This window comes from Cricetulus griseus (genome assembly GCF_003668045.3).
Source record: "Cricetulus griseus strain 17A/GY chromosome 1 unlocalized genomic scaffold, alternate assembly CriGri-PICRH-1.0 chr1_1, whole genome shotgun sequence".
Lineage (NCBI taxonomy): Eukaryota > Metazoa > Chordata > Mammalia > Rodentia > Cricetidae > Cricetulus > Cricetulus griseus.
In genome coordinates this window covers 3,175,982-3,198,348 of record NW_023276807.1, presented here as the reverse complement: position 1 = coordinate 3,198,348, position 22,367 = coordinate 3,175,982, and the positions used below count along the sequence as shown (strand labels likewise).

Below are 22,367 nucleotides of genomic sequence, written 5' to 3'. Positions count from 1 at the left end.
TGTTTGGTGCATTTTGTTTGTTTGTTTCTGTTTTGCAAGACAGGATTTCTCTGTATTGATTTGGAGCCTGTCCTAGAACTCACTCTGTAGATCAGACTAGCATCCTCCTCACAGAGATCCACCTGCCTCTAGCACCCGAGTACTGGGATGAAAGGCATGAGCCAACAACGTGAGACTGAAAGTCTGTTATTTTCTTTTTTTTTCCTGGAACAGAAATACTAGAACACCTTGGAATTTATTTGGGCTATCTTGCTGTTGCCCAGAGTTAGGGTGATCTTCTGACTAGGCAGGTCCTGGAGGGGTTGTGGAATGACCCAGGTGAGTTCCACCATGCCATCCACCTATTTTCCCTTAATTGGGGCCTCCCCAAGACTTGCTGGCTCTACCTGTAAACTTGTATCCCACAGGAAGCACTACATTGCTACTCCAACACCCCCACCCCACCGAATGAGTCTCCCAGCAGGGCAAGCAGTGCTGACTGAAGCTACAAAATATCTCCAAGTCAGGTGCTGGCAGGTGGACCTCAGAAGCTCACAATTCTGGGGAGACATAGGGTTCCCAAGACCCAGCTCCTCCATGGGACCCAGCAGCTTATAGATGGAGTAGCTGTGAGGCAGATGGACTCAAAGCATTGCACCTGGAGCCTGATTCTGCCCTAGTTGGTCAGCCTGACTGGTGCTTCCACCAGTTATGCAGGGCTGCAGAATATTTGTTTAAGTGGTTACCATTCATTGTGTCTTCTGAAAATTCTCAGTTTAGGTTGTTCCACAATTTTATGTTGAATATTGAGTTTTTTTTTTGGAATCTCCTTACTGAATTCTTTGTATATTGTGAATATTATCCTTCCATTGAATGTGTTGTTCGTGGAAATCTTGTTCCAATCTGTAATAAGAAAGATGCAAAATTCAAAGATCAGGAATTCTTCTTTGTGATTTCAGGTCAGCATCACTGTAGTCATCTCTGCATGGCAGTCAGAGCACTAGTGAGGAGACCATGAGAGTTCATCGCACTAAGGATGAGCATGAAGACTGGGTTGGCATTCTTAGACTAAAAGCTGTTGAGATCCTTAAGTTATAAGCCATTTGCTATGGAGAGCTGCAAATAGGCAGTAAAATTGTGCAAGAGGCAGGTATAGAACCATCCAATCTAAGCCTTTTGAAACTGTGACCTGTGTTGTTTGAAACAAAGCCAAAGGATTTGGTGTATTCTGGGCTTCAGTTTTTGCTTTCCTCCAAACTTTCCTCACTGTGGCCCTGTCATCTCCCATAGCTAGGGAACATATATATTCTGTTCCATTGAGTTTTGGAATTATAATTTCCTTGTAGACTACACAAGATGTCACAGTCAAGGTCGTACCATGCTAACCTGACAAAACATGGTATTCAGCCGGGCGGTGGTGGCACATGACTTTAATCCCAGCACTTGGGAGGCAGAGGCAGGTGAATCTCTGTGAGTTTAGACCATCCTGGTCTACAAGAGCTAGTTCTAGGACAGCCTCCAAAGCCACAGGGAAACCCTGTCTTGAAAAACCAAAAAAAAAAAAAACCAAAAAAAAAACCAGAAAAACCCCAAAACAACAACAACAACAACAAAAACCATGGTATTCATAATAAAGTAACAAAAGTGTGTTTTTAAAGAAATTTTGAAAGTCTGCACATTTAACATAAGAGACATCTGTGTGTTGAGTTTGATATGTGATTTAAGCTTTAGTAATATTTCCTTCATAGATGTGGGTGCCCTTCTATTTGAGGCACAGATGTTGAGAATTGTGATTTCATCTTGATGAATTTTTCATCTGATGAATATGAAGGGTCCTTCATCATCTCTGGATTTAGTTTGAAGTCTATTTTGTTATATATTAGGATAACTATATCATCTTCCTTCATAGGTCCATTGGATTATAAAGTCACTTCACAACCTTTAGTTCACGGGTAATTTGACATTGAGTTGTGTGTTTCTTGAATTTAGTAGAAGGTCAGCTCTGTTTTTTTTTTTTTTTTTTATCCATGCTATTAGCCTCTGTCTTTTTATAGGCATTATGAGTCCATTGATATTAAGGGATATTAGTGACCAGGTATATTTAAATCCTTTGATTTTTTGGTTTGTTCTCCCACCAGCAGTGGAGGAGTGCTCTTCTTTATCCACATCCTCTCCAGCATAAGTTATCATTGGTGATTTTGATTTTAGCCATTCTGACTTGAGCAGATGATATCTCAGAGTTGTTTTGTTTTGCATTTCCCTGATGGCTAAGGATGTTGACCACTTTCTTATGTGTCTTTCCGCCATTTTTAGATTCCTCTATTGAGAATTGTCTATTTAGTTTGGTACCCCACTTTTTAATTGGATTATTTGGTGTTTTGGAAACAAGTTTCTTGTGTTCTTTGGAAATTTTGGAGATCAGTCCTCTGTCAGACATTGGGGTTGGTGAATATCTTTTCCCATTCTGTGAGCTGTCATTTTGTTTTGCTGACTGTGCCTTACAGAAGCTTCTCAGTTTCAGGAGGTCCCTTTTATTGTCGATTTCAGTGTGTGTTCTACAGGTGTAATGTTCAGGAAGTTGTGTCCTATACCAATTCCTTCATGTGTACTTCCCAACTTCTTTCTGAGAGGTTCAGTGTGGCTGAATTATGGTGAGGTCTTTCATCCATTTGGGCTTAAGTTTTATGCGTGGCGATAGACATGGATCTATCCAAAGTCCTCTACATGACTGCATCTAGTCACGCCAGCACCATTTGTTGAAGATGCTCTCCTTATTGCATTGTATATCTTTAACTTCTTTGTCAAAAATAAAGTGTTTGTAGGTATGTGGGTTAATATCAGAGTTTTCAGTTGGATTCCATTGGTCTATGTGAGTATTTTTGTGCCAATACCTAGCTGCTTTCAGGACTATAGCTCTATAATAGAGCTTGAAGACAGGAATGGTAATGCCTCAGAATGTTCCCCTACTGTACAGGGTTGCTTTGGCTATCTTGTGTCTTTTGGTTCTCCATATCAAGTTGAGTATTGTTCTTTCAAGGTCTGTGAAGAATTTTGCTGGGATTGGGATGGGGATTGCATTGATCTGTAGATTGTTTTGGCAAGACTGCCATTTTTACTATGTTGATCCTACCAATCCAAGAGCATCTAACATATTTCCATTTTCTTGTATCTTGTTTAACTTCTTTCTTTATTAATTTATTTTTAAAAAAAATTAATGAGAAAAAAGATTATTGTACATGTCATTCCCAGGTCCCAATCACCCCCCCACCTGACACCCTTTCTCTCACACAACCTTTCTCTTCCCCAGGGAGGGTGAAGCCTTCCATGGGGGGGGTCTTCAGAGTCTATCATATCCTTTGTTATAGGGCTTAGGCCCACTCAAACCATACTGATTGGGTAACCCAGTCACAAAAAGACAAACATGCTATGTACTCACTCATATGTGGATTTTATTTGGGAGAACGAGAAGGGGAGAAGAGGAGAAGTGAGGAGGACATGATGGGTCATGGAGGTTGAGTTGGGAAAAGAACAAAACAAACTTCTTTCTTTCCAGACTTAAAGCTCCAACCGGGCGTTGGTGGTACACACCTTTAATCCCAGGACTCAGGAGGCAGAGGCAGGTGTTTCTCTGTGAGTTCCAGGCCAGTCTGGTCAACAGAGCATGTGCTAAGATAGGCTCCAAAGCTACACAGAGAAACCCTGTCTTGAAAAAATCAAAAAAACAAAACAAAACAAAACAAAAAAACACGCAAAGCTCTTGGTGTATGTGTCTTTCACTTGTTTGGTTAGTGATACTCCAAGATATTTTATGTTTTTTGTGGCTATTGTAAAGGGTGCTGTTTCTCTGATATCTTTCTCAGCCCTCTTATCATCTCTGTATAGTAGGGCCACTGTTTTTTTTTTTTTTTTTTGAGTTAATCTTGCATCCAGTCACTTTGGTGAAGGTGTTTATCACCTATAGGAGTTCCCTGGTAGAGTTTTGCCGGGTCACTATGTAAACTATCAAATCATCTGCAAATAGTGAAAATTTGACTTCTTCCTTTCCAATTTGTAGCCCCTTGATCTCCTTTTGTTGTCTTTTTCTCTAGCTAGAACTTCAAGTACAATATTGAAGAGATATAGAGAGAGTGGGCAGCTTTGGTTTGCTCCTGAATTTTAGCAGAATCATATTGAGTTTCTCTCCATTTAGTTTGATGTTGTCTGTTGGTTTACTGTATATTGTTTTTATTATGTTCAGGTATGTTCTTGTTATCCCTGGTCTCTCCAGAACCTTTATCATGAAAGGGTATTGGATTTTGTCAAAGGCTTTTTCAGCGTCTTATGAGATGATCATGTGGTTTTTCTTTTTCATTCTGTTTATATGGTGGATTACATTGATGGATTTTTGTATGTTGAAACAAACCTGCATCCCAGGGATGAAGCCTGCTTTATTATGGTGGATTGTTTTCTGAAATGTTTTTGGATTTGGTTTGCCAGTATTTTATTGATTATTTTCACATCAATGTTCATGAGGGACATTGGTCTGTATTTCTTTTTCTTGGTTGTGTCTAGGTGTGGCTTGGGTACCAAGGTAATTGTAGCCTTGTAAAAAGAGTTTGTCAATGTCCCTTCTGCTTCTGTTGTGTGGAACAATTTTAGGAGTACTAGTATTAGCTGTTGTGTGAATTTCTGGTAGAATTCTGGACTGAAGCCATTTGGTCCTGGGATTTTTTTTGGTTGGGAGACATTTGATGACTGCTTCTATTTCCTCAGGGTTTATAAGTCAGTTTAAGTTTCTTATCTGCTCTTGATTCAATTTTGATAAGTGATATCTGTCCAGAAAATGGTCCATTTCCTTAAATTTTCCAATTCTGTGGAGTGCCTGTTTTCAAAGTATGACCTGAAAATTCTCTGGAATTCCTCAGGTTCTGTTGTTAATCCCCGTTTAAAATTCTGATGTTAATTTGCATGTTCTCTCTCTGCATTTTAGTAGCTTGGATAAAGCTTTGTCTATCTTGTTGATTTTCTCAAAGAATCAACTCCTTGTTAAATTTATTCTTTGAATTGTTTTCTTTGTTTGGACTTCATTGATTTCTGGCCTCAGTTTGATTATTTCCTGGTGTCTACTCGTCCGGGGTTATTTTGCTTCCATTTGTTCTAGAACATTCAGTTTTGATGTCAACTCTCTGGTGTGACTATTCTCTAGTTTTGTGTGTGTGTGTGTGTGTGTGTCTGCATGTCTGGTACATCACTATAGGGATGAGGGTATGTTTCACGTCCTGACACATTACCAGGTGTGCATGCCTGTTTTTCCCTAAAAAGACTTTACACCTAACCATGGATGAGTATGTAGGCTTTTTCTATAGGTAAGCGGCTAATATGCAGTACCTGTCACCTAGTAGCACTTTTGTGTGTGTGGGGGGGGTGGGTGTGGGTGGGTGTGGGTGTGGGTGTGGGTGTGGGTGTGGGTGTGGGTGTGTGTATTTTGGCCATTCAAAAGTGTAAGCTCAGCAGGTCTAACACTTTACCCTTGGTGTTGGATTTGGCCATAGGGGAGGGGATACCTCCATTAACCTGACCCCTAACTATGTATGTTTTTGGAGGTTTCGTCTGGAAGTAGGGGAAAAGGCAGAACCAGATATATAGTCCTATGCTTGTGCCTGTCTGTGTGTTTCTGTCAGTTTGGGATGTAACGTATGGACAGCTAGCATGACCTAACATGAACAGATAGCATGACTGTCCCCATGGCTAACTTTGTGTTTCAGAACATTGAAAGTTGCTGTTAAATTATTATTTGGTTGCTAGTGTCATAGGGATGACACAATGTCTTCCCAGGTATAGCCAATGCTGCACATAGTCTCTAGGACCCTGGGAAGGATTTCTTTTTTTTATTTTTTTATTTTTACAAAATTATAATTTCACATGTCAAACCCTTCTGTCTTCCCCCTCCAGCCAGTCACCCCAAGTCCCCTCCCTCCTTCCCCCTCTGCTCCTCATAGAGTGTAGGGCTCTCCATGGAGCTCCCCAAATTTCACAACATCATCCTGGGTTGGGCTTATGCCCAACCCCATGGGTCCAGGCCAAGAGAGCATCATCCCTTCATGTGGGATGGGCTCCCAAATTCCCTTCCTACACCAGGGAAAAATACTGATCCACTACCAGAGGCTCCTTATGGTGCTGAGTCCTCCTGGTTGACATTCATTTTCAGGGATCTAGATCATTCCTGTGATGGCTTCCCAGACAGCAGACTGGGGGCCATGTGCTCCCCCTTGTTCAGGTCAGCTATTTCTGAGGGATTCACCAGCCGGGTCTCGACCCCCTTGATTTTCGGTTTTCATTCTCTGCATCTGGGCTCCAGACTTCAGTTCAGTGTACAGCTGTGGGTGTCTGCCTCTGCTTCCATCAACCACTAAATGAGGGCTCTAGGATGGCAAAGAAAGTAGTCATCAGTCCCATTATAGGTGAAGGGCATTTGGGGTAGCCTCTCCACCATTGCCTAGATTGTAAGTTGTCATCCTTGTAGATCTCTGGAAATCTCCCTACTACCAGACCTCTCCTCGGACCTACAATGGCTCCCTCTGTTATGATACCTCTCATCCTTCTTTGCTCGACTCCCTCCCCCCCAACACAACCTTTCTGCTTCTCCATTTCCTCTCCTCCCCTTGTCTTCTTCTCCTCACATTCTGCTAGCTCCCTCTCCCCTACTCTCATGCCCCGAATTAGCTTAGGAGATACTTGTCATTTCCATTCTCTGGGGACCATGCATTTTTCTCTTAGAGTCCTTCTTATTTCCTAGTTCCTTTGGTGAAGAGGATTAAAGCTGGCAATCTTTTGTTCCATGTCTAAAAATCATATTGAGTGAGTACATACTATGTTTGTGTTTTTGTGATGGAGTTACCTCACTCAAGATGGTTTCTTCTAGTTCCATCCATTTGCCTGTGAATTTCAAGGTTCTGTTGCTTTATTTCTTCTGAGCAGTACTCTATTGTATAAATGTACCACATTTTCTCTATCCATTCTTCAGTTAAGGGGCATCTAGGTTCCTTCCAGGTTCTGGCTATTATGAACATCGTTGCTATGACCATGGTTGAACATATGTCCTTTTTGTATGAAGGTGCATTATGGGTATATGCCCAAGGGAGGAATTGCTGGATCATACTGATTTCCAGCGTCGTCTTACAAGTTTGCACTCCCACCAGCAATAGAGGAGTGTTCCTTTTTCTCCATGTCCTCTCCAGCATAGATTGTCATTGATGTTTTTGATTTTAGCCATTCTGGCAGGTGTAAGATGGTATCTGAATTGTTTTGAGTTGCATTTCTTTGATGGCTAAGGAATTTGAGCACTTTCTTAAATGTCTTTCAGCCATTTTGGATTCTTCTGTTGAGAATTCTCTATTTAGTTCTGTGCCCCACTTTTTAATTTCATTGATTGGTGTTTTGGTGGCCAGCTTCTTGAGTTCATTGTATATTTTTTAAATCAGCTCTCTGTCAGATATAGGCTTGGTGAAGATCTTTCCCCATTCTGTGGGCTGTCATTTTGTCTTACTGACTGTGTCCTTTGCCTTATAGAAGCTTCTCATTTCAGGAGGTCCCATTTATTAATTGCAGATCTCAATGTCTTTGCTACTGGTGTTATGTTCAAGAAACAGTCTCCTGAACCAATATGTACAAGGGTATCTCCCAATTTCTTTTCTAGGAGGTTCAGTGTGGCTGGGTTTTGTTGAGATCTTTGATCCATTTGGACTTAAGTTTTGTGCATGATGACAGATATGGATCTATCTGCAGTCCTCTGCATGTCTGAATCCAGTTGTGCCATCACCATTTGTTGAAGATGCTATCTTTTTTCCATTGTATAGATTTAGCATCTTTGTTGAAAATCAGGTGTTCATAGGTGTGTGGGTTAATACCAGGATTTTCAATTCGATTCAATTGGTGTGTCTGTCTATTTTTGTGCCAATACCAAGCTGTTTTCTGGACTATGACTCTATAAAAGGGCTTAAAGTCAGGGATGATGATGCTTCCTGAGGTTCCTTTATTGCACAGGGTTCTTTTGGCTATCCTGGGTTTTTTGTTTTTCCATATAAAGGTGAGTATTGTTCTTTCAAGGTCTATGAAGAATTTTGTTGGGATTTTGGTGGAGATTGGGTTGACTCTATAGATTGCTTTTGTTAAGATTGCCATTTTTACTATGCTGATTCTACCTATCCACGAAAATGGGAGCTCTTTTCATTTTCTGGTACCTTCTTTAATTTCTCTCTTTAAAGACTCAATTTCTTGCTGAAGAGTTCTTTCACTTTTTTCTTTAGTATTACCCCAGGATATTTTTTGTTGTTTTTGGCTATTGTGAAGGTGATATTTCTCTAATTTCTTTCTCATTCTGTTTATCATCTTGTATAGTAGGTCTTCTGATTTTTTAAGTTAATTTTGTTTTAAATAACACAAAGCAGGTCCACAAACAGAAATCAGACATCTTATGTGCAGTCTAGGTCATGAGGAAGCAGGAAACTGAGCTTTTGCCAAAGTCATAGTACCATTGACAAAGATATGCTGGAAGGATGAAATATCCCAGGAGAATATCATCAAAGCACAGTAAGGCATGCATGGAAATGGTGTAATCAAATTGGGCATGTGTGATATATACTTAAATAGGCTATAATACAGGAAAAAAGAAACCAAGAGGAAATAAAAGACTTAATTTCCAAAACTAAATATTAGATAACAATGAAGATAGAGAGTACACAGGAAAAAAATTAGCCCTAGAAGAAACCAAACATTGTAAATATTAACAGGAAATGTCAACCATAAATCCCAGGAAGTGAAAACAAAAATCTGGGAAATAAACTCTCAATGTTGATGTTCAGTTTAACTCCAAGTCTATCAGGTTCATTGTTACCTCATGACTGCTATGTAGGCTTTGAACAGTCACTCCAATATTGAAGGACAAGTCACAGCTGTAGGCTGTGTACAAATGGACTAATATCTAGAATTATTCATAATGCCTCCTTAAAATTTCCCAAGCACCAACCATTCAGGGATTTGTAAGTATTGACAGTGTTTTTTTTGTGTTTTTTTTGTTGTTGTTCTTGGTGGTGGTGTTCTGTTCTGCTTTCTCAGCTTCAGTACCCTAACAGTGCCCTGACCATTTTGATTGTGACTGTGATCAAGTCCCAATTCAGAATCAATTCTACGGAGGAAGGGTTTATATGCACTCAGATATCCAACATACTCACAATCCATGTGGCGGGGGACATCCTGTTCCTTTTAGAGCTGGGTGATTAGGTGGCCATTGACATTGCATAGCAGTTCTCTGTCTGCCAGTGATTTGCTTTCTAGAAAGCTTCACCTCCATGATTTCCACAGCTTTCCAAGAAGCAGTAGCTTATGTAAACCAAGTGCTCACAATGCCTGAGATAATGAGAACTAAACCACTGTTCTAATTTGAATGAGAAGTGTTATTAGAGTCTTGTGCATTGAGCATGACTTTTTGTCCAAAGTGGGGAAATTCATGTGGTAAAACCTTGAGGACTGTGTGAGTCAGAGTTCTCTAAGCAACAGAGTATCATATACAATAATTCAATCACCCTCCTTTGTGGAATGTATTGGAATGACTTACAGGCTGATGTCAAATTCCAGGAGTTTCTCTGTCCACAAGGCTGGATCTCTTGGCTGATCTTCACTATATGCTGGAACACCAACAAAATAGACTCTAATCCCAGTTAAGGAATGGACTTGCTAACCAGGCTAGGGCAAGCAGCAAATGAGCAAAAGCCGCCTTCATCCATGTCCTTATGTTGTCATTCATCAGAAGGCGTGACCAAATAAACCTGTGTCTTCTTGCAACAAGATCTGGATTAAAGGTGTGTCTTCATACAGCATCATCCTCAGAGAAGAGGTGTTTCCCTCCTCATGATCCACAGCAAATTCATCTCTCTCAAGTATCCTTAGTGTCCGCTTGGAGTTCATTAGAGCTGTAGTCAAGGTTCCAACAAATAAATTGCCATTATTACAATAGCAGAAGTCCTTCCCTGGACTTGACCTTGAGAGCAAGTAGTCTAGCCTGGTTCATTCCCTCTAAATCCTAATTTACTTTGTAGATAGGAGACTTTCATTTCCCCTCAGACCTTAATGACATCGAAAACTGCAGTGTGTCACAAAGTATTTTATTCTGTCCAATGAGATTGACTTGCAAATCTTCAATGGAATTAGTCTTCATTGGTCTGGTTCCTGCTTTCTTTTTTTTTTTTTGCTTTCTTTCAGTTTTTTAAAGCTTTGTGAGCTATTCTTTTTTTCTTTTTTTTTCTTTTCAGACAGGGTGTCTCTGTATTGTTTTGGAGCCCATCCTAGAACTTGCTCTGTAGATCAGGCAGGCTTCCAACTCATAGAAATCTGCATGCCTCTGCCTCCAGAGTGTTGGGATTAAGGGTGTGAGCCAAGAAGGTGAGACTGAAAATCTGTTTTCTTTGCGTACATAAATACTAGATTCCCATGGAATTTATTTGGGATATCTTGCTGTTGCCCAGAGTCAGGGTGATCACGTGGTTAGGCAGGTCTTGGAGGGCTTGTGGAATGAACACTACTAAGAATGAGAACTACAGACCAATATCCCTCATCAACAAAAATACTCAAAAAAATACTGGCAAATCGAATCTAAGAATGCATCAGAGAAATCATACACCATGATCAAATAGGCTTACCCAAGGGATGCAGGGTGGTTCAACATACAAAAATCCATCAATGTAAACCACCATATAAACAATCTGAAAAGGAAAAACCACATGATCATCTCACTAGATGCTGAAAAGCCTTTGACAAAATTCAACATCCTTTCAGGATAAAGGTCTTGGAGACATCAGGGATAACAGAAACATACCTAAACATAACAACAGCAATATACAAGAAACCAACCGGCAACATCAAACTAATTGGAGAGAAACTTAAGGCGATTCCTCTAAATCAGAAACAAGAGAAGGTTGTCCACTCTCTCCATACCTCTTCAATATTGTACTTGATGTTCTTGCTAGAGCAATGAGACAACAAAAGGAGATCAAGGGGATAGAAATGGGATAGGAAGAAGTCAAACTTTCACTATTTGCAGATGTGATCTACGTCTACATAAGTGATCTGAAGAATTCTACCAGGGAACTCCAACAGCTGATCAGCACTTTCAGCAAAGTGGCTGGATACAAGATTAACTGAAAAAAATCATTAGCCCTACTATATATAGACAATAAATATGCTAAGAAAGAAATCAGAGATACAACACAGTTTACAATAACCAGAAACAACACAAAATACCTTGGGGTAATGCTAACAAGACAGGTGAAAGACCTTTATTGACAAGAACCTTGAGTCATTAAGAAAAGAAATGAAAGAATATCAGAAAATGAAAAGATCTCCCATGCCCTTGGATGGGTAGGATCAACATAGTAAAAACCACAATCTTACCAAAAGCAATTTAGAGATCCAAAGGAATCCCTTTCTAAATCCCAGCACAAATCATCACAGACTTTGAAAGGATAATTCTCAACTTTATATGGAAAAACAAAAGACCCAGGATAGCCAAAACAACCCTGTACAATAAAGGAACCTCAGGAGTAATCAACATCTCTGGCTTAAATCTCTACCACAGAGCTATAGTAATGAAAACAGTTTGGTTCCAGCACAAGAGTAGACATGTTGACCAATGGAATTGAATTGAAGACCCTGATATTAACCCACACACCTTTGAAGGAATGAACTTGGACAAAGATGCTAAAACTATATATTGGAAAGAAGAAAGCTGTGGCTCCCGCACAAGGACTAAGTCAAATGGAACCTCCACTTGGATCCATGCCTCGACTAAGTCCAAGTATCGGGCAAAAGACTTGACATTTAACAAAAAGTAGAGCTGTCTGTCTGCTTGATCTATGTGCATCTGTGGTTTTTACAGGGAGAAAGCAGCCTTATATACAGAATTACAGCAGAGTGGAAAAATCACAGGTCTAAGAGCTCCTGTTCTTGATGCTAATGTAACAAGGCCCGGACTGTAATCTAGGACTAGAAAGCGGGTTGCATCTGTGGTTATCAACTCATGGAGACTCCATGGGGGATGGAGCACAATATCTCTTCCAACAAGCACTCTCAATGAATGGTGCTGGCATAAATGGATCCTAATAAGTAGAAGAATGCAGATAGATCCATATCTCTCACATGTACAAAAATTAACTCTAAATGGATCAAAGATCTCCTCATAAATCCGGGCACACTGAACTTCTTAGAAAAGAAAGTGGGCATTAAAACAGACTCAGAGATTCACAATTAATAAATCGGCCTCCTGAAACTGAGAGGCCTCTGTAAGGCAAAGGACACAGTTAACAAGACAAAACAGCAGTCCACAAAATGGGAAAAGGTATTCACCAACCACACATCTAACAGAGGGCTGTTCTCCAAAATCTGTCATGAACTAAAGAAGCTAGTCTCTAAAACACCAAATAATTCAATTAAAAAGTGGGGTACAGAATTAAATAGACCATTCTCAATAGAGGAATCTAAAATGGCTGAAAGACATATAAGAAAGTGTTCAACATCCTTAGCCATCACAGAATGCAAATCACAACAACTCTGAGATAGGATCTTACACCTGTCAGAATGGCTAAAGTCAAAATAAATGAAAGGTTGTGCTCGAGAGGATGTGCAGAAAGGGGAACACTCCTCCTTGGCTGGTGGGAGTGCCAACTCATACAGCCACTTTGGAAATCAGTATGGTGACTCCTCAAGAAAATGGGAATCAGTCTACCACAAGATCCAGCAAGTCCTTGAGATTTATTTGGGATATCTTGCTGTTGCCCAGAATCATGGTGATCTTGTGGAATGTTCCATGTGAATTCCAGGGTGCCAACCACCTATTTTTTCCATGCTGATGGCCTATCCAGACTTGCCAGGCTCTACCTCTATACGTGTAGCCTGAAGGAAGCACCACTGTCCCAATCCACCCCAACTCCACATACCACACCTAATGAGTCTCCAAAAGGGCAAGCAATGCTGATTGAAGCCACAACATCCCCAAGTCAAGGACTGGCAGGTGGACCTGGGAAATACACTATTTACATTGGACATCTGGTTCCTTGGGACTAGCTCCTCAATGTGCTCCAGCAGGTTATAGATGGAGTAGTTGTGGGGCAGATGGATTCAAAGCACTGCATCTGGACCCTGATTCCACCTGAGTTGCTCAGTATGACTGGGCCTTCCATTAATCATGCAGGGCTGCAGAACAATTCTTTAGGTGGTTACCAATCATTTATGCTTCCTCTTTTGAAAATTCTCAGCTGGCCGTTGGTGGCACAAACCTTACTCCCAGCACTCCGGAGGAATGCAGATCACTGTGAGTTGGAGACCAGACTGGTTTTCAAGAGTTAATTCCAGGACAGCCTCCAAAGCCACAGAGAAACCCTATCTCAAAAAACAAAAACAAAAACAAAGAAACAAACAAACAAAAAAGAATAGTGTGACCAGGTATTGGGGTATTGGTGGAGCATTTCTTTAATCCTAGCACTCCGGAGGCAGATTCAGATAGATCTCTGTGAGTTCGAAGCCAGCCTGGTCTCCAGAGCGAGTACCAGGATAAACTCCACAGATAAACAGAGAAACCCTATCTCAAAATATATATATAAAAAACAATACAGTTTAGGTTCTTCAACAGTTTTTAGGTGGGATATTGGGATTTTTTTTTTACATCTAGTCATTGAATTCTTTTTATATTGTGAATATTATCCTTCTGCTTGATGTGTAGTTAGTGAAAATCTTGTTCCAATCAGTAGGCTTCCACTTTGTCTAAATGACAGTGTCCTTTGCAGTATAGAAGCTTTTCAGGTTCATGAGGTCCAATTTATTAATTGTTGATTTAGGTATGTATGCTAACGGTGTTGTGTTCAGAAAATTTTCCTTTGTCAGTGAGTTCTAGGCTCAATACCAGGCAGGGTATTGTTGTGAGAGGTCAGACCATGGTTTTGTCTGAAGGAATATGGACCATGGGACTATGGATTAGAAAAGCAGTTGAAAACTTTAAGTGCTGCTTAATGGGCCATACTAGTAAATTCAAGGAAGACAGTGGTGCTGAGTTTGTTTTGAACTGTGTGGGTGACTATATTACAAGGTATCAGATGACAAGAATATTAATACATGGCCTAGATATAATTGTGGTGATATTTGGTGAAGAATGTGGCTTATATGAATAGTCTGCCTGAGTCTACACAGAAGAGATTTGGGTTAATCCCTTTGGCAGAAGAAATCGCAAAACAGCCTAGTAAAGACTATATCGTGCCAATATTAGTGCCATCCCTAATGAGGATTTATGATGAAAAGGAGCAAACTGAGCAAGAAAAATACACACTGTAGAAGAATTTGAGTAGATCAAGAGAACAATTAAGCGGACTGGAGTTACACCCTGTGTTTAAGGAGATAAACAGTTTAAGACAGGGATCAAGGGAGTGGTGGCCTCATGGCAAGATCCCACCCAGTTAATTCTCCCTCCAGTAAAAAGGAAATGAAGAATAGTTTAGGGCCAGGTGTAATGGTGCACACCTTTAATCCCAACTCTACCAAGCCAGAGGCTGGATCTCTGAGTTTTAGGCAAGACCAGTCTATGGAGCAAAATCCAGAATAGTCAGGTTCAGCCTGTGAAGGAAACCATGGAAAACAGAAAACTGATTAAGATGTAATTTAACTAGAGGGCCTTGCCCCAGGCTAAGCAGCAGAACTTGGCACCATCAGCTATATGGTTCTTGCTTTAGGGTCCATGGTACAAGAAAGACATTGTAGAATCTCCCTCCCCAACTAAGGAAAGCTGTTGGTGCCAGGCTTTTGTCAGGAAGATCCCTGAATGTAGGCATGTAGAGTCCATTGCATGAAGCTATGTATGTGAAGCCTGCATTACTTAGATTACACCAAGATGTTGCAGATGACATGGGATGCCTGCCAAGGACAGCTGCTTATAAGGAGCAGAACCAACAGAGGAGAAAGAAGTAGTTTTCAGCGAAAATAGCTGAAATTATTTGGATACCTGAAGAGCATTTTTACATCAGATAAGAAGATGCAGAGTTTGTAGTTTGCTCAGCTGTTTTTCAATCTCATTTTGGTCCCGTAATTCTTCACTATATTTTGGACAGTAATGTATATCCTGTGCCAATATATGTTGGAAGTTCAATATTTGACTTTTGATTTTGAGTTTATACGGATTACAATTAAGAGATTATTGAACCTCAGAAGATACTTTGAGCTTTGGACTTCCACACATTGCTGAGACTGTGATAGAAAAAGGGGACTTTGAGGTTGGACTAAATGAATTTTGCAATATGATATTGCTACAAGCTTATGGAGACCAAGGGGGGAATACAGTAGGTGTAATGTAGCTGATCCCATAATTGCCTATGGAGTGGCATTATTAGGAGGCGTGGCTTTGTTGGAGTGGGTATGACCTTGTTAGAGGAAGTGTGACACTATGGATGTGGGCTTTGAGGTCACATATGTGTTCAAGCCATGCCCAGTGTCCCACACCACTTCAGTCATCTGCAGGATCAAGATGTAACTCCTTATCCATCCATCTCAGCTCCTTCTTCACCATGATGTCTGTCTGCATACCACAGTGTCTTGTAATGATGATACTATACTAACCCTCTGAAGTAGTAAGCCACCCAATTCAAAGTTTTTCTTCATAAGTGGTCATGGTGTCTCTTCACAACAATAGAAACCCTAATTATGATAGCATGTTGTATATTAATTAGCATCTGTTTATTTGTGCTTGTCTTATAGGAAAGTTTTTACCTAGCAGGTTCAGATACACATTTGTGTGTGGATATTCTGGCTGGCGCCCAAGTCTGAGGAGACTCTGAGCGCTGTTCCCCCCCCAACCTCCCCCAAAACCCATGCTTGATTCTGCTGGAGCACCTCCCCGGACAAGAGTGGACCTGCCCAGTCTGGAATGCCCACCTTGAGTCTGGACTCACCTCACCCCTGTCTGACATCTTCCCTCTGTTCTCTGGCTGCTGACTGAGCCTGAGGTGAATCTGAGCTCTGCTCTTCCCCAAGCCTCCCCCATCAACCCCTGCTCACTTCTGCTTGAGTCCCCCTCCCACCCCGGACAAGAGTGGATCTGCCCAGACCTGAAGGCCCACCCTGAGTCTGGACACACCTCACCATGTCTGCCCCCTGCAATCTGCCCTGTACCAGCTACCTGATTGAGTCTAGAAGCTGCTCTGCCCCCAGCCTCACCCATCACCCCCTGGCTTGCTTCTTCGTGAGCCCTCACAGACAAAAGTGGACCAGGCAAACCAGAAGGCCCACCCTGAATCCAGACACACCTCGCCCTTATCCATCCACTGCCCTCTGCCCTGTGGCTGCCACCTGAGAGAGGGAGAGACACCACCTGCACCCACTGGAAGAAGGGATAGGAAGACTACAGAGTAAGAAAGCAATCAACAACAGAAAGACCAATATGACACCACCAGAATCTAGGGAAAATATCACACTAATGACTTAACACACACCTGAAAGCTCTAGAACAAAAAGAAGCTAATTTACCCAGGAGGAGTAGACACCAGGAAATAATCAACTTGAGGGCTAAAATAAATGAAATAAAAACAAAGAAAATGAAAGAATCCATGAAACAAAGCACTGGTTCTTCAAGAAAATCAAGAAGATAGATAAACCCTTATCTAAACTAACCAAAGGCAGAGAGAGAATATCCAAATTAACAAAACCAGAAATGAGAGTGAAGACATAACAGAGGAGATCCGAAGAATCATCAGGTCATACATTAAAACCTGTATCTGACAAAATCTGAAAATCTAAAAGAAATGGACAACTTTCTGGATAGGTACCACATACTAAAATTAAATAAAGAGCAGATAAATAAATTTAATAGACCTATAGCCGCTAAGGAACTAGAAGCAGTCATCAAAATTACCCCCCTCAAACTTTTCCACACAATGAAACAGAAAGATCATTGTCAAACTCCTTTTCCGAAGATACGTTTACCCTGATATCCAAACAACACAAAGACTCAAATAAGAAAGAGCAGTACAGACCAATTTCCTTCAAGAACTTTGATTAAAAAATACTCAATAAAATACTGGCCTACTGAGTACAAGACCACATCAAAAAAGAAAGAAAGAAAGAAAGAAAGAAAGAAAGAAAGAAAGAAAGAAAGAAAACCATCCACCATGATCAAGTAGGTTTCATCCCAGAGTTGCAGGGATGGTTTAACATATGAAAATCTATCAACTTAATCCACCATATAAACAAACAGAAGAAAAAATACCATATGATAAACTCATTAGATGCTGAAAAAGAATTTGACAAAATCCAATACCCCATGATGATAAATGATCAGTGCTACAAAGCACATACCTAAACATAACATGAGCAATATTCAGCAAGCCAACAGCCAACATCAAATTAAATGGAAGAAATTTAAAGCAATTCCATTAAACCAGAAACAAGACAAGGCTGTCCACTTTCTATATATTTATTTTGTATAGTACTCATAGTTCTGGCTAGAGCAATAGTAAGACAACAAATGGAGACCACAGGGAATCAAATTACAAAGGAAGAAGTCAAATTTTCACTATTTGCAGAAGACATGATATTATAAAGAAATGATTCCCCAAATTCTACCAGGGAATGCCTACAGCTGATAAACACTGATGAGGGACGTCCTTCTCTATATGTTTCTCTTATTGGTTGGTGAATAAAACACTGTTGGGCAATATCCAGTAGAGGCAGGAAGATAGGTGGGACTAGGAGACAAGGAGAATTCTGGCAAACATAGGCAGAGAGAACCACCAGGTGGAAACTGAGAGGATACAACGTGCCAGGCATTCTCCAGTAAGATAAGGCCATGTAGAAATACATAGATTAGGGAATGTGTGGTAGGTTGTAACAACTAATTTGATGTATATAAGTGGGCTTTAAGTTGGTGGAGAAAGGTTATGTAGCAGGACATGATACCTAAATTTGTCTGCATGTGGACATCATTTATTAGAGGATACCTAAATTTGTCTGCATGTGGACATCATTTATTAGAGGAGACAGTCTCCTTACCAGGGACAGTGAACTATAGTATATAAGGTACTCTCTTGTAAAGCAGGGCATGAGGAAAGGGCACTGTCACCTAGCATTGTATTTGTGTGTGTGTGTGTGTGTGTGTGTGTGTGTAGAGGAAGTGAAATATAGAGAGAAGAGAGGAAAGATCCGTGTTGAATTGTCAGTAGGGAAGGGAATGCCTAGCAACACCTGACAAATACCCTTACATGTATATGAGGAGCTTTTCTGGTAAAGGATATGGTACTACTCCAATATGGAATGCTTGGAAGTCATGGTTGTATAGCTAGCAAGCTTGGAGAAAATGATGTATGTGTCCATGTATTCCTGTGTGTGGTTTTGTGTGTGGATTTGAAAATAGGGGAGAGATACAAAGCAGGTGCACTCAGAAAGGGTGTATTTTCAATTAAATACGATATTTACTAAAATAACATAGTCAAAATACAATGGAAGAGAACGTTTGGGTGGCCAAATCAAATGGGTCTCTTATGGACTGTAGTGTCCTCTCTTTTCTTTGTAGCTTACATGAGGATCCAGGACTCATCATGCAGTGTTGAGGAGCAAATCACAGTGCCCTCAGTGCATAGGACATTTGCTTGCTCATTGGGTTCCAGGCCCTGAATGGCCTCTATCCAGAGGTTGTGGGTCCAAACTTGTAGTGGTCATTGGGCATGTTTGCCCCCTGGATGATTGCCCCCAGAGAAGTCCATGTTCAGAAACCTGATGGGTGTTCCTTCCAGGGTTGACTCATATGAGGAGAGATCACCTGGCAGCCTGTCCAGAAATTCATGTTGAGTGCTGCCACGGACTACCCCAGACAGATATGGGAGTCCCTAGGATTCTGGCTCCAGGAAGACTAGGTGGGTAAGGAAAGGGCAATGACAAACAGAAACAAACACTTAAACAGTTTGAATCAGAGTGTATTTTGCAGTTCTCCAGCAAGGTTTTTAATACAGATTTATTTTTTCCTCAGGGGATGTTTTTGTGAAGCAAAAACAAACAGCTGACATTATTGTTCCTTGGTACAGTAATGCAAAATCCCAAACCATAAAATCATCCTGTGTTAACCAAAATACAGAAGCATCATTGGTTAATACAAACATAGGATCATTCAAGGCTAACTGAGTATTTCTTAAATCAAATTAATAAATTTTTATGGTTACTTATTGTTTAACATCTATTACCCAGTTCTTCTGAGTTTTTGAAATATTGGGCTATTTCAACTTTTTTATAAAAGCTTTCTTTACCAAACACTTAAGCCCACTCTTGGTTACACAAACAAAGTCATGTTAAATTTTATTCAGGGGAAAGTTTTTACTATTGTGCCTATGTGAATGACATGAATGATTTGGAAACCACCCTTTTTTTCTAGAGATGGGGTCATGGCTAATGAGCCCATCTCAGGGGATACAGTCTTGTCTATATCTCTTGCTTGAAATGTCAACATAGGAATATTTCAGGAACATTTTGCTAAATCAAAAAAGGAATAGAACAAACTGAAATTACCATAATAATCCAAGTCTCATATTTTTCTCGGGCCAAAGAGTTTCACCACCAGTTCCAGAAGATTGCCTTCTTTTGAAGTCATCCCCTCAGTCTGTGGAACTTGTCACACGGAATCTACTGGATTTGGTGTTGATAGACTGCAATGTGCACAGTGGCATTGGTGAAGACATTAGCCATTGGGACGCCTCCTTCTGGGATGATTTCATCTGATCTGGGTACCAGTTCCCTGTAGGTGGATTTGTTGATCATGATATAGCTTCGGCTTCTTTCTTGTTCCTTCCATATCCACCTCCTGAAAGTCACCGTTTCTAGCTTCTCTAAAGGTTGGAAAGGCTGGTTCACTGGCTCTTCTCTTCAAGGGGAGAAAAACACGAACAGGGCTGCTGATTAACCAGGGCTTCAAATTTTGATGGTGACTGTCCTCACAGGTCAACTTGTGTTTTAGAATATTGTATGTTGCTCTTACTTTATTATTTGGTTGCCTGTGTCTTAAGGATGACACAATCTCTTCAGAGATATAGCCTATATTGCACATATTCTCTACAACACTGAGATGGATTTCTTTACTTGCAGGTTCTCCATGCTCTTCAATGTGACCCAGCCATCTTCTTTCCAGGAGCTGACAGATTGTTATCCTGTGTTGGCTGGGGACCGTGAGTAACTGTGCAATGGTGATGAGACAGGGTTTTGACAGGTAGTAGGGAGTGGGATAATTTGTAGTAGTGATGAGCCTGGACAAAGCGGGACATGTGGTTTCTTCATATGGGAATTTTCCAGTGACTAGTACATATAGGACAACTCCTAAGCTCCACATGTCAACTGCCAGCCCATCATAGGGTTCCCCTGCCAACATCTCTGGAGCCATATAGAGCAAGGTGCCACAGACCTTCATCAACATCTCCCCCTCTTTGAGCCGAGTGGCCATTCCAAAGTCACAAAGTTTGATGTTTCCAGCTCCATCAATAAGGATATTCTCCAGTTTTATTTCACGATGAGCAATGAGTCTTTCATGGAGAAAGTGTACTGCTGTCACAACCTGTTGGAATATTGGTCTAGCTTCCTCCTCCTTTAGATAGTCAATGTCCCTAATGAACATCTCCAGATCCTGTCCTTCTACATACTCCATGACCACATAAAATATTTGCAGTGTTTCAATGGAGTGAAAAAATCGAACTATATTTCTGTGTTCCAAAAACTGAAGGATCTCTACTTCAGGGACATTGTGAGCCAGACTATTTTGCTTTTTTGCAATCATCTTGACAGCAACCTGTGTATTTGTTGGAAGATGGCAGGCAAGCCTCACTTCCCCAAATGTACCACAGCCTAGAGATTTTAAGATTCTGAAATCATTTTCCAGTATGTAGTCTTCCAAGGGGCCAGCCATGCTGTTTGCCTCAATTTCAACCACTTTTCTCTTGTTGGCAATTTCATGGGACATAATGCTAGAAACAAAAATTAAAGCAGTTTTAGGATGGAGGTTTACTACTATCTCTACCATGAAATCTCAGACAGCTCAAACAACTTAATGAAGTACTTCAATGGCATCCAATTACTGGAAAACCCAATTTCCCATGAATTGATGAAAAATCATTGAAAAGATCAAAGATAGAATACCTGAAGTGTACATGGAAATGAAATACCAGGATATCAAAAACAATGGTGAGGTTATTTTTAAGGTGTTATTTATTTATTATGTATGCAGTGTTTTCCCTTTGTGAATGCCTGCATGCCAAAGGAGGGCACCAGAACTTGGTATAGATGGCTGTGAGCCACCCTGTGATTGCTGGGAATTGAACTCAGGTCCTCTGGAAGAGCAACCAGTGCTCTTAAACTCTGTGCCATTTCTCCAGAACACATGAGGTTATTTTCAAGAATGTATCAGAATGAAAAACCCCAGCCTAAACTGATCAGTAGACATAAGATACAAATTAAATAATAGGTAAAGAAAGGTGAAGTCTTAACCAAATGATAAACCAGGTGATCTTTCAAGGTGGTTCACCTTGTATACCATAGGAAATTTGAAAATATGAAAGGAATTCCTAGACGTGTGTGTGTGTGTGTGAATATTGAAATCAGATAAAAGAAAAAAACACTGAAACATGAGAGTCACAAGCATGGATGATGGGGAATGTCCTACTGTGTATGTTTTTCTTACTGATTGTTAAATAAAATACTGTTTGGCTAATGAGAGAGCAAGTTAGATGGGACTAGAAATCACAGAGGAGTCTGGGAAATGTCGTAGAGAAGTGCTGATCTAGGCAGGAAGTGACATAGCAAGGAGACTCATATTTAAGCGAAGGAGAAACAGGAAGGGCCCCTTTTCCCCTCTGCTCCTGCTCCAGTGTCACAATGTGATCCACTAGCAAGGAGGGACGCCAATAAGGTGTCCGATAAGATAAGTCTTATAAAATATATAGATTTATGATAATTAAGACTGAGCTAACAGATGAGGAATCCTAGTCATTGGCCAAGCAGCTTTGAACCTAATACAAGTTTCTGTGTGTTCATTTGGACCTAACACGGGCGGGCTGCTGGCATAAAGCTCACACGTTGCAGTGGGGCTCAGGAGGCTTTTGGCAGAAAGACTTATTGTAACTCGTGGCTGGTAACAAAAATGGCTGCAAAGCAGGTAGAGCCCAGGCCTCTTGGATTCCCTGAATCTATTAAAACTTTGAAGAAGGATGAACACTGCATTGAAGGCATTTGTTTTCCATCCTAACACAAGCTAGAGTCAGAGAGGAATGGACTTCAGTTGAGGAAATGCCTCCATGAGATACAGGTGTTAGGCATTTTACCAATTAGTCATCAATGGGGGAAGACACAGTCCA

General features: G+C 40.7%; 1 protein-coding gene across 1 annotated transcript; it reads right to left on the bottom strand.

Annotated features, from left to right (window-relative positions):
- Window positions 1–19,653: 19,653 nt before the first annotated feature.
- LOC113838167 (sperm motility kinase-like) lies at window positions 19,654–20,977 on the bottom strand. The gene is made up of 2 exons (XM_027433988.1): window positions 20,022–20,977; window positions 19,654–19,891 (listed from the first exon to the last, which is right to left on the bottom strand). The coding sequence occupies exons 1-2, from the start codon at window positions 20,975–20,977 to the stop codon at window positions 19,654–19,656; spliced, it is 1,194 nt and encodes a 397-aa protein (XP_027289789.1).
- Between the last annotated feature and the right edge of the window lie 1,390 nt (window positions 20,978–22,367).